Genomic DNA, 17,701 nt, shown 5'->3' with positions numbered 1-17,701 from the left:
GAGGACCCCACGAGACGGCAAGAGTTAGATGAAGCAGCCCAGGCCCAGAGAGAGCAGTCATTTCACCATTAGACATCAGAAGACCTGCAGGATTGGGCATTTGAGTTGCTCCCTTACACATGCGTTTTGACCATATGTGTTCTTAACATGTATACCCCCTTGTGAGAGCTTCTTAGTGCACCCATTCTTCCCACTTATGGTGTAGGTATTTGTGGGAAAGAGTACCCAAAATTTGTGGGGAAACGTTATGTGATTTTTCTTACTATGCTATCTTGTTAAATGTCTCATCTTTGAATTAATTGTGTCCTCTGGCTGAGGATACAATATTTACTATAAAAATGTAAACAGATAGGTGGGAGCTATGCTTTTGAGTGGATATGGACCCATAGAATATTGAATAACTCATATACACACGAAGAAATCAGACAGACAATGAACTTGCTTCTAGAACACAAATGATATTCTCACCTTTACACTTAACTACTCTTCTGCAAAATATCCTAAAAGAGTATGGAAACTGTAAACGACTAAATTGGGACATCACTCTATGGCAAGACATAGTGTCTTATTAAGGAAAGAATCTTTTGACCCAGGATGGACAACTGAACAGAAGAGTTTCAACCTCTTTACTTCCTACCTGGCGGTGACCAACCTTAGAGCTAAGACACTGAGAGTGTCAAGGAGGAGAGGCTATCCCAATCCCAGGCTAAATTAAGTCATTGCCCTAGATGAAAAGAGCATTGTAACACTCCAGCTGAAAACCACTAACCAAGGTAGTGATCCAGACAATCAACCCATTTATAGAGATGATGGACCCTGAAAAAAGCCCATAGGCCAAGGACCTGTCCAGCCTAGCCTGGCAGCAGCAGATCCACAGCAGTATAACTTGCCCAGTCATATCTGGCAGTATCTGCTCAATGGCAGACCACTCTCCCTGACACCATTTAGGTGCCCAGAATCAGAGTGGCCTGGCTGACCCAGGCCAGCAGCTGAGGAACCCATCTGTCCAGACCAGAAGCTGCCAAGTTCAGTGACCAGTCATCCTGCCTAGCCCAGCCTAGTAGCATCTGAGCCCATGGAGGAGGTAGGATAAGAGCCAAGATAACTTCATGACCTGGCTCAGCAGTGAACTGACCCATCCAGCTGAGGTGCTGTGTCCTTTAAAGAGCCAGCCTAGCTGAGCAGTGACTTAGCTCATCCATCATTGGCATCATGTCTCACAGCAAACTTCATGATCCTCTGGAGAAATAAAAGACATTGAGGCCTGTAGTTTGGGAGTTGTGGCTTGCCTTGATTGTGCATACTGTATAGATAGGGGCCTCATAGACACTGCACTTTTTTTTCTTTTTTTTTTTTACTTTAATTTATTAATTTGTTTGTTTCCTTTTAGTTTACAGGATTCAATTCCACAATTCCTTGAATTTCACATTTTGTCCCCCTCCCTTTCTTCCCCCCCATGGCGGCTTATAATCAAGTATAGGATCTGTAAACACTTTCACATTATACAATGGTCAGGTTATAAGGATGGATTGTACCAGCTGGAATGAAAAATGGTAAAGAGGACATAAAATCAAATAAGAGAACAAAAAGATCAGGTATTTTGCTTCCACCTGGATATAAATTTAGTTCTTTCTCTGGATGCATGTTTTTCTCTCCATCATGCGTCTTTTGGGATTGACTTATATCCCTGCATTGTTGAGAAGAAAGTTGGTCATCACACATACGTTGTGTCTGTAATTGTGTACAAATTCCTCCTGGTTCTACTCTTCTCACTCAGCATCAGTTCTTTTAAGCCTCTCCAGGTAAATATGAAGACCGCCTGCTCCCCGTTTCTTATAGCGCAATAGTATTCCATAACATGCATATACCACAACTTGTTCAGCCATTCCCCAATTGATGGGCACCCCCTTAATTTCCAATTCTTTGCCACAACAAAAAGAGCTGCTATAAACATTTTTGTATATATGGGTCTTTCTCCCATTTCTATGATCTCTTTGGGATATAACCCTAGGAGTGGTATTGCTGGATCAAAGGGTATGAAAGTATTTATAGCCCTTTGGGCATAATTCCAGATTGCTCTCCAGAAAGGCTGTATCAGTTCACAACTCCACCAACAATGCATTAGTGTTCCAGTTTGCCCACATCCTCTCCAGCATTTGTCATTTTCCTGTTTTGTCATCTTAGCCAATCTGACTGGTGAGATGTGGTACCCCAGAGTTGTTTTGATTTGCATTTCTCTAATCAATAGTGAATTAGAGCATTTCTTCATGTGCTTATAGAGAGCTTTAATTTCTTTCTCTGAAAACTGCCTTTTCATATCCTTTGACCATTTATCAATTGGGGAATGACTTGTATTCTTATAAATTTGACTCAATTCTCTGTATATTTTAGAGATGAGTCCTTTGTCAGAGACATAGGTTGTAAAGATTCTTTCCCAATTTCCCACCTCCCTCTTAATCTTGGTTACATTGGCTTTATTTGTACAGAAACTTTTCAATTTCATGTAGTCAAAATTATCCATTTTACATTTTATAATGTTCTCTAATTCCTGTTTCGTCATAAAGTCATTCCCTCTCCACAAGTCTGATAGGTAAGCTATTCCTTGTTTTAGCAGACTGCTTACAGTATCAACCTTTATACCTAGATCATGAACCCATTTAGACTTGATTTTGGTATATGGTGTTAGATAATGGTCTATGTCCAGTTTCTGCCATACTATATTCCAGTTTTCCCAGCAGTTTTTGTCAAATAGTGAGTTCTTATCCCAAAAACCAGGGTCTGGGGGTTTATCAAACAATACATTACTGTAGTCGTTGACTTCTGAATCTCGTGTGCCTAATCTATTCCATTGATCCACTCCTCTATTCCTAAGCCAGTACCAAGTAATGACTGCTGCTTTATAGTACAGATTGAAATCTGGTAAAGCTAGTCCACCTTCCCTAGCATTTTTTTTCATTAATTCCCTTGATATTCTGGACCGTTTATTCTTCCAGATGAATTTTGTTACTATTTTTTCTAACTCTATAAAGTAGTTTTTTGGTAAATTAATTGGTATAGCACTAAATATATAATTTAGGTAAAATTGTCATTTTTATTATATTAGCTTGACCCAGCCATGAGCAATTGATATTTTTCCAATTAGTTAGATCTGACTTTATTTGTGTGAAAAGTGTTTTGTAGTTATGATCATTCAGGTCCTGGGTTTGTTTTGGCAGGTAGATTCCCAAATATTTTATAATGTCTACAGTAACTTTAAATGGGATTTCTCTTTCTACTTCTTGATGTTGAATTTCATTGGAAATATATAGGAATGCCGAGGATTTATGTGGGTTTATTTTATATCCTGCAACTTTGCCAAATTTATTTATTGTCTCAAGCAGTTTTTTACTTGATTTTCTAGGATTCTCTAAGGATATCATCATATCATCTGCGAAGAGTGATAGCTTGGTCTCTTCTTTGCCTAACTTGATTCCTTTGATTTCTTTTTCTTCTCTAATTGCTACTGCTAACATTTCTAGTACCAGATTGAATAAGAGGGGTGATAGTGGACACCCTTGTTTCACCCCTGATCTTATGGGGAATGCTTCCAGCTCCTCCCCATTACATATAATACTTGCTGATGGCTTTAAATAGATGCTACCTATTATTTTAAGGAAGGCTCCATTTATTGCTATACTTTCTAATGTTTTTAATAGAAATGGATGTTGTATTTTGTCAAAAGCCTTTTCTGCATCTATTGAGATGATCATGTGGTTTCTGCTAGTTTTATTGTTGATATGCTCAATTATACTGATGGTTTTCCTAATATTAAACCATCCTTACATTCCTGGAATAAATCCTACCTGATCAAAGTGTATTATTCTTGAGATAAGTTGCTGTAGTCTTTTGGCTAGTATTTTATTTAGAATTTTTGCATCTATATTCATGAGGGAGATTGGTCTATAATTTTCCTTCTCTGTTTTATCTCTTCCTGATTTAGGTATCAGTACCATATTTGTGTCATAAAAAGAATTTGGTAGGACTCCTTCTTCACTAATTTCCCCAAATAATTTGTAGAGTATTGGAATCAATTGTTCTTTAAATGTTTGATAGAATTCACTAGTGAATCCATCTGGCCCTGGAGATTTTTTCCTAGGGAGCTGATTTTTTCCTAGGGAGCTGACTCAGATTTTGGTATGTTGTCTCATTATTATCATTCTCTTGAATGAAATTACTGATTGTTTCTATAATTTCTCGTTTGACCCACTCATTCTTTAGGATTAAATTGTTTAATTTCTAGTTAGTTTTTAGTCTGTCTTTCCCTGGCCCTTTATTGCATATAATTTTTATTGCATCATGATCTAAGAACAATGTGTTTAATATTTCTGCCTTACTGCATAGAATTGTGAGGTTTTTATGCCCTAGAACATGGTCAATTTTTGAGTATGTGCCATGAACCGCTGAGAAGAAAGTATATTCCTTTTTATCCCCATTCAGTTTTCTCCAGAGATCTATCATACCTATCCTTTCTAAAATCCTGTTCACCTCCTTAACTTCTTTCTTGTTTATTTTGAGGTTGGATTTGTCAAGTTCAGATAGGGGGAGATTAAGGTCTCCCACTAGTATAGTTTTGCTATCTATTTCTTCCTCTAATTCCTTTACCTTCACCTCTAGGAATTTGGATGCTACACCACTTGGTGCATATATGTTAAGTAGTGATATTGCTTCATTCTCGATGGTGCCTTTTAACAGGATATAGTTTCCTTCCTTATCTCTTTTAATTAGGTCAATTTTTGCATTTGCTTTATCTGAGATAAGGATTGCTACCCCTGATTTTTTTTACTTTAGCTGAGGCATGATATATTTTACTCCAAACTTTTACCTTTACCTTGTGTGTATCCCTCTGTTTCAGATGTGTTTCTTGTAAACAGCATATTGTAGGATTATGATTTCTAATCCATTCTGCTATCTGTCTCCATTTTATAGGAGAGTTCATTCCATTCACATTTATAGTTATGATTGTTATCTGTTTCTTTCCCCTCATCCTATTCCTGCCCCTGTTAATGTTCATATTTTCCCTCCCTTCTCCCTTCCCCCCCTTAATAGTTTTCCTTTTGACCACCGCCTCCCTCAGTGTTCCCTTTTTGGCCCCCCTCCCTTTTCCTCCCCTTTTCCCCTTACTACTTCCCTCCCTACAAACCACTCCCACCCCCTTTTGTAACCCTTTCCGCCTCCTACTACCTGTAGGATATTGTTATACTTAATGAGGTATGCTATTTTTTCTTTGCATCAAGAATGATAGGAACAGATCTCATGCGAAGCTCCTCTCCCTCCCCTCTTTCCCTCTAAAATGATGTGTGTTCTCCTTGTTTACCTTTCTAAGTCACTGTTGCTTCTCATAATTGGAGGTTGAATTTTCCATTGAGCTCTGGCTTTTTTATCAAGAAGGTCTGGAACTCTGTTATATCATTGAATGACCATCTCTTTGCCTGGAAGAATATGCTCAGTTTCGCTGGGTATGTGATCCTTGGTTGTAATCCGAGCTGTTTTGCCTTCCTGAAAATTGTATTCCACTGCCTCCGATCTTTCAGTGTGGAGGCTGACAAATCCTGTGCAATCCTCACTGTGGACCCTCGATATTTGAATTATTTCTTTCTGGCCGCTTGAAGTATTTTCTCTTTTATCTGGTAGTTCTGGAGTTTGGCCACAACATTTCGAGGATTTTTCAGTTTGGGATCTCTTACAGCAGGTGTCCGGTGGATTCTGTCGATTTCTATTTTCCCCTCAGGTTCTAGTATCTCAGGGCAGTTTTCCTTAACGAGCTCTTGGAGAATGTTGTCCAGGCTCATTTTTTCATCATAATTTTCTGGTAGGCCTATGATTCTCAGATTATCTCTCCTGGATCTGTTTTCCAGGTCAGTTATTTTTTCTTTGAGGTATTTTACCTCTTTTTCTAATTTTTCATTTTTGTTGTTTTGCTTGGCTAATTCTTGGTTCCTCATAGAGTTATTTGTTTCCATTTGTTTAATTCTGGTTTTTAGCAAATAATTTTCCTTGGTTAATTTTTGAAGCTCCTTTTCCATATCATACACTTTTCTTTTTAGAGAGATGTTTTCCTCATTATAATGTTTTTCGAATTCTGCTTTTTTTGTTTTGAGAGAATTATTCATTTTGTCTTCTATCTCTCTCATTTTGCTTTCAAAGTTCCTTTTGATCTCATCTAGGAGAGCCTTCTGTGCTTGGGATCCATTCCCTGTTGAAGTTTCAGCTGTGGGTGTGGAGTCCACATTGTCTCCCTCTGAGGTTGGTTCCTCCCTCTGAGGATAGTAGGACTCTAGAGTCTTTGTCTTTGTAGTCTGCTTTCTACCCATTTTGAGGCAGGGTCCTAACCACGCCCTTCCTCTAGGATCCCAAGCCTTTACTGTAGAGGGTTTTGCCCTGGACAATAGTTACTATATGTTCAGGGTCAGAGGGGGGGTTTGGAGCAAGTGGGGTTTACTCTGTCATCCTCGTCTTTGGAGGTCCTGAAAGGGGCTTTTTTTTTTAAAAAAAGATTTCTGGGCTATGAAGTGGTAGCCCCAGGAGTGTTTGCTGTCCAGTATAGGGGCCCCTGTATTTGCTTCTTACCTTGCTCTTTCCAGTCCCAGCCCTTTGGTGATAGGCCTGGTAGTGGACCTTGTGGTTGGTGGGAAGACTTGCCCTCCGAATTGATCAGGCCCCTTCCCAGCCTGCGTCCGCCAAGCCGCCGCGGCCGCGCCATCGCTGCTGCGCCTTCCCCGACACTGTACTTTTAAGATCATACCCACTCTTATCTTCAAAGACTGTTTATTTGTGAAAAGTGTGCACCTAGTCCTTTGTAACTACTGTTTTAGCCATACCAGTTAACTAAAGGCCTTTGTTAAAGAATTCAGTCTCTTGACTGATTGGGTTTTTTGTTGCTGATGTTTTTGCAAGGCAATTGGGGTTAAGTGACTTGCTAGGTCACAATAATGCTAGGACTTAATCCTGGGTCACATGGCTAGGTTTCTTTTTTTTGGTGTGTGTTAAGTGTCTGAGGCCGGATTTGAACTCAGATACCCCTGACTCCAGGGCCAGTGCTCTATTCACTGCACCACCTAGCCACCCTCTTGACTGATTGTTAAGAATAAACTAGTGGAGGTTCATAATCCACAGGTTACCTACCCCTAGAATCCTGAGAGCAGGAGCACCTTCCCCACTAGGGACTCAAAGCTGCTGGTGCAGCTTGGCGGGAAAGAACCTCTAAGGGTATTACTCTTAAGTATGCTAGGTCTTGGGCTTCAGACAATTCAGTTAGGCTCAAACTTTAAGCCTTTCCTGTCTGATAAGATGCCCAGAGTTAGGTTTCTAGTTTATATGACTTTTGAGAAGCCCAGGGCTACCTCCAACCCATGGTTATGAATGACAGTGATGCCTTACCTGAATACTTGATGATTTATACTCCTTCTATAATGCTGGACTCCATTTATTTGTTTTTTTAGAAATTAGAAGTGTAGAAAGGCCTGCCATGTATTAATGTACATATTTAACCCGACACAAAAACTTTTCCTTTTTTTAAAATTTTATTTATTTATTTTTTTTAAAGCAATCAGGGTTAAGTAATTTGCTCAAGGTTACACGGCCAGTTATTTCTGGGTGTGGTGCTGAGTGTCTGAGCCCGGGATTCGATCTCCAGGTCATCCTGACACTGGAGCAGGTGCTCTTACTCGCTGAGCCACCTGGCCACCCCTAAGCAATTGGGGTTAAGTAACTTGCTCAGGGTTACACGGCCAGGTGTTTCTGGGTGGGTGCTAAGTGTCTGAGCCTGGGATTCAATTTCCAGGTCATCCTGACACTGGAGCCGGTGCTCTTACTCGCTGTGCTACCTGGCTGCCCCAATTTTATTTATTTTTAAATTGATTTGGTTATTTACTTTTAGTTTACAACACTCAGTTCCATAATCCCTTGATTTTCTAGTTTTCTCTCCCTCCCTCTCCTCCCTCCTCCCCCCCATCATGGCAGCGTGAACTTGAATATAGGATCTACAAATATCTTCACATTAATCATCAGTCGGGTTGTAAAAAAGGATTATAACTGATGGAATGATCAGTGGGAAAGAGGAAACAAAACAAAACAAGAAAAAAAGCACAGCAAGTAACTTGTTTCAATCTGCATTAAGACTCCACATCTCTTTCTCTGGATGTGGATATCTCTTTCTATCATGAGTCTTATAACCTTACATTGCTGAGAGGAGCCCAGTCTATTGAAGTTAGTTGTCACACATACATTGTGTCTGTGATTGTGTACAGAATTTTTCTGGTTCTGCTCTTCTCACTCAGCACCAGTTTATATAAGTCTCTCCAGACTATTGTGAAGTCTGTCTGCTCCTCATTTCTTTTTTTTTTTTTTGGTCTTTATTAATTTGTTTGTTTACTCTTAGTTTACAAGATTCAATTCCACAATTACTTGAGTTTCAAATTTTCTCCCCCTCCCATCCCTCCCCCCCCATGATGGCATACAATCAAGTATAGGATCTGCAAATACTTTCACGTTAGACATGAGTCAGGTTATAAAGATGGATTGTATCAGATGGAATGAAAAATGGTAAAGAGGAAACAAAACCGAACAAGAAAAAGAAAAAGATCGGGTAGTTTGCTTCAATCTGGATTCTAACTCAGTTCTTTCTAGTTCTTTCTCTGGATGTAGACATCTCTCTCCATCATGAGTCTTTTGGGATTGACTTATATCACTGCATTTCTGAGAAGAGTCCAGTCTATCATGCTCCTCATTTCTTATAGCACAATAGCATTTCATTACATTCATATACCACAATTTGTTCAGCTATTCCCCAATTGATGGGCATCCCCTTGATTTTCAATTCTTTGCCACCACAAAAAGAGCCACTATACACATTTTTGTGCATATGGGTTCTCCTCCCTCTTCTCTGATCTCTTTGGGATATAACCCTAGAAGTGGTATTGCTAGGTCAAAGGGTATGCACTTATTTATAGCCCTTTGGGCATAGTTCCAGATTGCTCTCCAGAATGGCTGGATCAGTTCACAACTCCACCAACAATGCATTAGTGTTCCAATTTTTCCACATCCTCTTCAGCATTTATCATTTTGCTGTTTTGTCATCTTAGCCAATCTGGCCGGTGAGGTGTGGTACCTCAGAGTTGTTTTGATTTGCATTTCTCTAATCAATAGTGATTTAGAACATTTTTTCATAGGCTTATAGATATCTTTTGAGAACTGCCTATTCATATCCTTTGACCATTTATCAATTGGGGAGTGGTTTGTATTCTTAAAGATTCTATTCAATTCTTTGTATATTTTAGAAATGAGGCCTTTATCAGAGACACTGGTTGTAAAAATTCTTTCCCAATTTTCCACTTCCCTCTTAATCTTGGTAATATTGGCTTTATTTGTACAGAAGCTTTTCAATTTAATGTAATCAAAATTATCCATTTTGCATTTTATAATGCTATCTAACTCTGTTTCATCATGAAGTCTTACCCTCTCCATAAATCTGACAGGCAAACTATTCCTTGCTCTCTCAGAATGCTTACAGTATCATCCTTTATACCTAGATTGTGCACCCATTTTGATTTTATTTTGGTGTATGGTGTTAGATATTGGTCTTTGCCCAATTTCTGTCATGCTGTGTTCCAGTTTTCCCAGCAGTTTTTGTCAAATAGTGCATTCCTATTCCAAAACTGGGATCTTTGGGTTTATCAAACAATAGATCACTATAGTCATTGGCTGCTGAGTCTCATGTACCCAACCTCTTCCATTGATCCACTACTCTATTCCTTAGCTGGTACCAAGTAGTTTTGATGACTGCTGCTTTATAATACAAATTAAAATCTGGTGTGGCTAGGCCACCTTCCCTTGCATTTCTTTTCATTAATTGCCTTGATATTCTGGACCTTTTGTTGTTCCAAATGAATTTTGCTACTATTTTTTCCAGCTCTACAAAGTAATTTTTGGTAGATTGGTTGGTATGGCACTAAATATGTAATTTAATTTAGATAAAATTGTCATTTTTATTGTATTAGCTCGACCCAGCCACAAGCAATTGATATTTTTCCAATTAATTAGATCTGACTTTATTTGTGTGAAAAGTGTTTTGTAATTGTGTTCATATAGGTCCTGGGTTTGTTTTGGCAGGTAGATTCCCAAATATTTTATAATGTCTACAGTAACTTTAAATGGCATTTCTCTTTATATCTCTTGATGTTGGATTTTGTTAGAGATATATAGGAATGCCGAGGACTTAATGTGTGTTTATTTTATATCCTGCAACTTTGCCAAATTTGTTTATTATCTCAAGTAGTTTTTTACTTAATTCTCTAGGATTCTCTAAGTATATCATCATATCTGCAAAGAGTGATAGCTTAGTCTCTTCTTTGCCTAATATGATTCCTTCAATTTCTTTTTCTTCTCTTATTACTACTGCTAACATTTCTAGTACCAAATTGAAAAAGAGGAGTGATAGTGGACATCCTTGTTTCACCCCTAATTTTATTGGAAATGCTTCTGGCTTATCCCCATTACATATAATACTTGCTGATGGTTTTAGAAAGGATGCTACTTATTATTTTAAGGAAGACTCCATTTATTACTATCCTTTCTAGTGTTTTTCATAGGAATGGGTGTTGTATTTTGTCAAAAGCCTTTTCTGCATCTATGGAGATAATCATATGGTTTCTGCTAGTTCTGTTATTGATGTGATCAATTATACTGGTAGTTTTCCTGATATTGAGCCACCCTTGTATTCCTGGAATAAATCCTACCTGATCAAAGTGTATTATTCTCATGATAAGTTGCTGTAGTCTTTGATAATATTTTATTTAGAATTTTTGCATCTATATTCATAAGGGTAATTGGTCTGTAATTTTCTCCATTTTGTCTCTTCCTGATTTATGTATCAGTACCATATTTGTGTCATAAAAAGAATTTGGTAGGACTCCTTCTTCTCCAATTTTCCCATATAGTTTGTAAAGTATTGGAGTCAATTATTCTTTAAATGTTTGGTAGAATTCACTAGTAAAACCATCTGGCCCTGGAGATTTTTTCCTAGGGAGTTCATTGATAGCTTGTTCAATTTCTTTTTCTGAGATGGGTTTATTTAAGCAGTTTACTTCCTCTTCAATTAGTCTGGGCAACTTGTATTTTTGTAAATTTTTCATCCTTTTCACTAAGATTGTCACTTGATTGGAAGTAGATTCACCCTTTTCATTTTTAACACTCATAATTTGGTTTTCTTCTTTTTTTCATCATATTGACTAAAGGTCTATCAATTTTATTGTTTTTTTCATAATACCAGCTCTTAGTTTTATTTATTAATTCAATAGTTTTCTTAAATTCAATTTTATTAATCTCTCCTTTGGTTTTCATTATTTCTAATTTAGTATTTAATTGGGAATTTTAAATTTGTTCTTTTTCTTGCTTTTTCAGTTGCATGCCCAATTTTTTGACCTCCATTTTCTCTATTTTATTTATGTATGCATTCAGGGATATAAAATTTCCCTTAAGAACTGCTTTTGCTGTATCCCACCAGTTTTAGTATGTTGTCTCATTATTGTCATTCTCTTGAATGAAGTTACTTATTGTTTGTATAATTTCTTGTTTGACCCACTCATTCTTTAGGATTAAGTTATTTAGTTTCCAATTAGTTTTTAGCCTATCCTTCCATGGCCCTTTACTACTTATAATTTTTATTGCATCATGATCTGAGAAGGATATTTTTAATATTTCTGCCTTTCTGCACTGAATTGTGAGGTTTTTCTGCCCTGGTACATGATCAGTTTTTGTATATGTGCCATGTACCACTGAGAAAAAGGTATATTCCTTTTTATCCTCATTTAATTTTCTCCAGAGGTCTAACATATCTATCTTCTCTAAGATTCTATTTACCTTCTTAACTTCTTTCTTGTTTATTTTGAGGTTAGATTTATCAAGCTCAGAGAGGGAGAGATTGAAGTCCTCTACTAGTATAATTTTGCTATCTATTTCTTCCTCTAACATCCTTAACTTTTCCTTTAGGAATTTGGATGCTGTACCGCTTGGTGCATAAATGTTTAGTAATGATATTGCTTCATTTTCGATGGTGTCTTTTAGCAGGATATAGTTTCCTTCCTTTTCCCTTTTAATTAGATCATTTTTTGATTTTGCTTTATCTGAGATAAGGATTGCTACCGCTGCTTTTTTTTACTTTAGCTGAGGCATGATATATTTTTCTCCAGCCTTTTACCTTTACCCTGTGTGTATCCCCCTGTTTCAGATGTGTTTCTTGTAAACAGCTATTGTAGGATTATGGTCTTTAATCCATTCTGCTATCTGCCTTCGTTTTATGGGAGAGTTCATCCCATTCACATTTACAGTTATGATTACTATCTATATCTTTCCCTCCATCCTATTCCCTCCCCTGTTTATGCTTTTATTTCTCCTCCTTCCCCTCCTTAAGAGTTTTCCTTTTGACTGCCGCCTCCATCAGTATTCCCTTATCAGCCCCCCTCCCTTTTCCTACCCTTCCCCCTTACTACTTCTTCCCTCCCTTCTAACTCCCCCCCCTTTCGTAGCCCTTCCCCCCTCCTACTGCCTGTAGGGTATGATAGATTTTTATACTTAACGTAGTATGTTATTTCTTCCTCCAACCAAGATTGATGAGAATAGATCTCACGCAATGCTCCTCTCCCTCCCTTCTTTCCCTTTATTATGGTAAGTTTTATGTCTCTTCTCAATAGAGTCCTATACTTAACTGATTATGTTATTCCCTCCTTGCACCAGAACCAATAAGGGAGGAGCTCATTTAATGCTCATCTCCCTCCCTTTTTTCCCTCTACTATAATGTTTTTATGCTTTTTGGTGTGGCATAATTTACCCTTTTCTGCTTTATTCATTCTTCTTCTTCCATTATAGTCCCTTTGCAGCCCTTAATAAGGTTTTTTTGTCATCATTTTGTGTAATTTATACCCACACCCTCTATTTATCTATATCCCTTTTAGATGTCACCATAAGTATAGAATTCACGATATTAACAGGTATCGGCTTCCCATATGGGAATGTAAACAGTTTGTTTTTATTAAATAACAAGTTGTGTGTGTGTTTTCCCTATTTACCTTTCTATGTCTCTCTTGAGTCTTGTAATTGGAGGAATATTTTCCATTGAGCTCTGGCTTTTTCATCAGGAAGGTTTGAAAGTCTGTTATATCATTGAATGACCATCTCCTTGCCTGGAAGATTCTGCTCAGTTTTGCTGGAGAAACTTTTCTTTTTAAAAAAAAATTATTTACTTTTAGTTTACAACATTCAGTTCCACAATCCCTTGAGTTTCAGATTTTCTTCCCCTCCCTCTCCTCCCCCCCTCTCCTCCATGGCGGCATGCAGTCAAATATAGGATCTATAAATACTTCACATTAAACATTAGTCAAGTTGTAAAGAAGGATTATAACCAATGAAGTGAACAATGAGAAAGAGGAAACAAAACAAAACAACAAAAAAGAGAGAGAGAGAGCAAGTAGTTTGCTTCAATCTGCATTCAGACTCTGTAGTTCTTTCTCTGGATGTGGATATCCCTTTCCATCATGAGTCTTTTGCATTTGTCTTATATCCTTGCATTGCTGACAGAAGCCCAGTCTATCAAAATTAGTTGGATACGATGTGTTTGTAATTGTGTACAAAGTTCTTCCAGTTCTTCTCTCCTCACTCAGCATCAGTTCATATGAGCCTCTCCAGGTTATTATGAAGTCCATCTGCTCCTCATTTCTTATAGCACAATAGTATTCCATTACATTCATATATCACATCCTATTTAGCCATTCCCCAATTGATGGGCATCCCCTTGATTTCCAGTTCTTTGCCACCACAAAAAGAGCTGCTATAAATATTTTTTTTACATATGGGTCCTTTTCCCATTTCTATGATCTCTTTGGGATACCGCCCTAGAACCCACAGAAACTTTTTGCATGGACTGAAACTGATTCAGTTGCTTAGCAAGTGAAAATACAGTTCTGAGACTAATTATGATCACATTTTTTCATTAGAATCCCATAGTTCTTATATAATTCCAAAGAAATACCTGTGATTTTTATTTGTTGTATTTAATGGTCATCAGATACAGTGGGAATTATTAGTAACCATGGTTCTAGAATCAGATTATAATCAGTGTTTGGCTTTAATAGTATTAATTGCATAAATGACTTTTGATGATGGTCTTTTTCTGCAGCAACCTTAAAAATTTAATTCTTGATGGGAATGAACTGACATTTTTGCCACCTGGAATTTTGAAACTTTCCCCGGATTACCTTTCTGTAGAAAATAACTTCATACACCCTTTGTTTTGGAAAGAGAATTCTAAAAATGATGCTCAGAGTCTCAAAGATCTAGCTCTCGTGTCCTTTTCCAAGAACCAACTATGGATATTTTATAAGGAGCTACCAGTAGAAATTAAGCAACAACTTATCACGTAAGCAAACTATGGAAACTCTTTATTAATGACAATTATTTTTCTATTTTGTTCTCAAGCAAAACTCAGTATAGTAGAAAGAACACTAAATTTGAAATCAACTGATCTGTATTTGAATCTAGCTCTTCCACTAAGTTACTAATGTGACCTTGAGCAAATTACTTAACCCCTGGGTGCTCATGATTCCTCATCTATAAAATGAAAGTGTTGGATTTCGCTAAATGGTTTCTGTTAGGTCATCTTCTTAGACTCAGATGACTAGTGTACAGTGCATTTGGTTTAAGCTTAACCAGAAATACTCCCCTGAGTTTTCTTCTGATACTAAAGAATCAACCTAGTGGTTTCTTTGCAGTACCTGCAAAGGGGAGAAAACCTTCCTTTAGCTCCATTCCTCTATTATCTCATGAATTATGGCTTATTCCCTATGTAAGCTAGAAATGATTTAACTGTAACTGGCAGGCATTGCATAATTATCAGTTAAAACTTTCTATTGAGCCTCTGATGACATGGAAGAAAGTGTTGGAATGGGTTCATAGGACCTGTTTTTTCTGTGTCTGGGAGATTGTGCAAAGTAACATGTACTTCTTTGACCAGAAGAGTTCATTAATGGAGTAAACATGCATGCAGATAGCCATCACTACTTTTCAAAGGAATTCCAGAACTTACTACCATACTTTGGTAAACCCATAAAGGGCTTTTTATCCATAGCTTTCTAAAGAAAGCTAATTTTTCTCTAATCAGTCAACTAAATTCTTAAATATTTAATCCTTAAGTATTTTATATGCTAAGTAATATACAACTCTTTTTAATTGGTCTTTATCAACCTTGTAAGATAGACATGGAACTAAACTGATTCCAATCTTATATAGTAATGAGCCCAAGTGCCTTCCATATATCTGATCTGTTTCTTCCCTAGCTAACATGGTAACACTTAAGAATTTAAGTGGAGAAAGGGGATAAAGGATAATAAGATAAAGGAGGAAAGAAGATCAGTTAAGTGTGAAAGGTCATGAAGGAGTACTAAGATAAACAGTGACCAAAGATGCTTCAAGGCCATTGGAGAAAGGGCAATGGCAAAGACCATAACACCAGCATTTCTGTAAATGGAAAAAGGAGTCAAAAAGTCATTGGGCATCACTGCTAATAAAAATGAACAGTATGCATAGTCGTACACCAGCAAACAGGAATGAACATCTATTAGTAATTGATAGATTAGGCTCAGGAATGCTAGGATATAACCACTTGGAAACTAAAGGCAAAACATGATTAAGCATCTATAAAATGAGGAATCTGGGATATTTTTTTTAAGTCCCTTGAAAGTCTTTTTCCAGCTATAGATCTATGATCCTATGAATTTTTGGCTCAAGTGCTTATATACAAGTACAGTATAGAATGTTACTGTGATTCAGATGATTGAAAAAGTTTAAGGTAAGGCAAGCTGTCTTTGGGACTCACTCCCCTTCTGTGAGAGATGAACAAGGGTGTAAACTGCAGTAGTACAGCATTATATACGTGTATTGCACTGAATAGCAGTAGTTATTCAGAAGGAAAAGCAGAAGAGGAAATAACTACAGTGAACAAGGACTGTGGCTCTTGCTCAGCTAGGCATCCCTTGGTCTAGAGAGAACCTTGTATATAAACTCTTAGGGTTCTTAAAGAGAGAGATGCCTACTAATACCTAGATTATGATTATTAGTAGACTTAGTCTATTGTTAAGGGTAAGGCTTCCTGTATAGTCTCAATCCCTGTTGGCACAAATGAGAGGATCTGGAAAAACTGTTGAAACCAAAGTTGTCTCCCTAGCATCCAGTAATCATTGTTATAGTCATTTAATAGATGAAGAAACCGAGACTTAGCAGTTTGCCTAAGCCCTGCTGGAATGAGGTGTGATAGTTTAGTACCTGTACAGGATGCTTAAATAACATGTCCCTTTTTTTCTAGCAAAAATAAAACCCTTCCTTCTCCCCATCCCCCCCAAAATGTTGAGTAGGCCATTTGGTATATTCTTTTCAGAAGATGGGTCACTTTTTTGAGTGGCTTGTCATCCTAACCTACCACATGAGGCCGTAGGACATTCCAGGGCTTCTGAATTATCAGTTAGTTTCTGGTCTACTCATCTACTATTACACAGGTAAGAGGAAGATCACAGTTCCTGGCTCTGGAATTTCCCTGAGATGAGGGAATATAAGCCAGACTTCTCCTAAAATTGACTTACACAGATAAGAATGCCTGTTAAGTTTATTAACGTTACAACCTGTAGATTCCTCAGAGTGCGATAAATCAGTGAAATACCAGAATCTTTAACTTTTCTTCTTTGGGAGTGAAAATGAGAAAAATCTCCAATTAGTATTACTTCTAAACCTCTAGCCTCTTAAACTTACTACTTGGCTTTGACCTACATAGGATAACACATCTTTTCTAGTCCATATATAGGACCTACATAGGGGTAAGCAGAGTAGACACATTGAGAAGAAGTTGCAGAGAAGCTCAATAAGAAACTTTTTGGTATTCTTTTAAAAATCTTTACAGCAAATATCTCTTTGTGTTAAGGATCTGATAGCTAATATATGTATTCATATACACATGTATACATAATACACTATACATATATACAAATATACTTATATGTGTCTGTATATATATATATATATATATATATACACACATACATAAACACATATACACACACACACACAAAATTTTAAGACCAAAGAGTAATGCTGCAATGGATAAGTGGTCAAAGGATGAGGGCAAGCAGTTCCCAAAAGAATTGCAGACTGTTAAACTACCATATAAAAGGTTGTTCCAAATTACTGATAAGGTGATAAATGCAAATCAAAACTACTCAGAAGCTTTATATCACTCCCAGCGAATTGGTAAAGATGATAGAAGATGGGAGTAATTGATCCTGGAAGGACTGAGGAAAGACAGACACATTAAACTATACTGTTGGTGGAGTTATGAATCGTTCCAACCATTTTGGAAAACAATCTATACCAAGAAAGTGACTAAGTTTTTCATACCATTTAGTCCCAGAGATCCCACTGCTAGTATCCATACCAAGAATGCTAGAGAGAGAGAAAGAAAAATCCCATATACTTCAAAATATTTATGGTACTACTTTTTGTAGTAGCAAAGAAAAAGAAGGAAGGAAAGAAAAATGAAAGATGGAAAGAAAGAAGGAGAGAGAAAGAGGGAGAGAGGGGGAGAGAGAGAGAGAGTGAAAGAGAGAGAGAGAGAGAGAGAGAGAGAGAG

General features: G+C 37.3%; 1 protein-coding gene across 3 annotated transcripts in view; it reads left to right on the top strand.

Moving 5' to 3' along the window:
- LRRC63 (leucine rich repeat containing 63) overlaps positions 1-17,701 on the top strand; it is a 57,804-nt gene that overhangs the window by 28,698 nt on the left and 11,405 nt on the right. Inside the window, exon 9 of one of the 3 annotated variants that reach the window (XM_069063709.1) lies at positions 14,207-14,446. The exons of the other annotated variants lie outside the window; for them this stretch is intronic. Within the exon in view, the coding sequence (XP_068919810.1) occupies positions 14,207-14,446 (240 nt within the window). The remainder of the gene's footprint in view (positions 1-14,206; positions 14,447-17,701) is intronic. 3 annotated transcript variants of the gene reach the window in all.

Source organism: Petaurus breviceps, unplaced genomic scaffold, assembly GCF_028583685.1.
Source record: "Petaurus breviceps papuanus isolate PSGF00001 unplaced genomic scaffold, PetGlider_PUasm1.0 90594, whole genome shotgun sequence".
In the NCBI taxonomy this organism is placed as follows: domain Eukaryota; kingdom Metazoa; phylum Chordata; class Mammalia; order Diprotodontia; family Petauridae; genus Petaurus; species Petaurus breviceps.
Note: the sequence above shows the minus strand (reverse complement) of the source record. Positions and strands in the feature narration are given on the sequence as shown.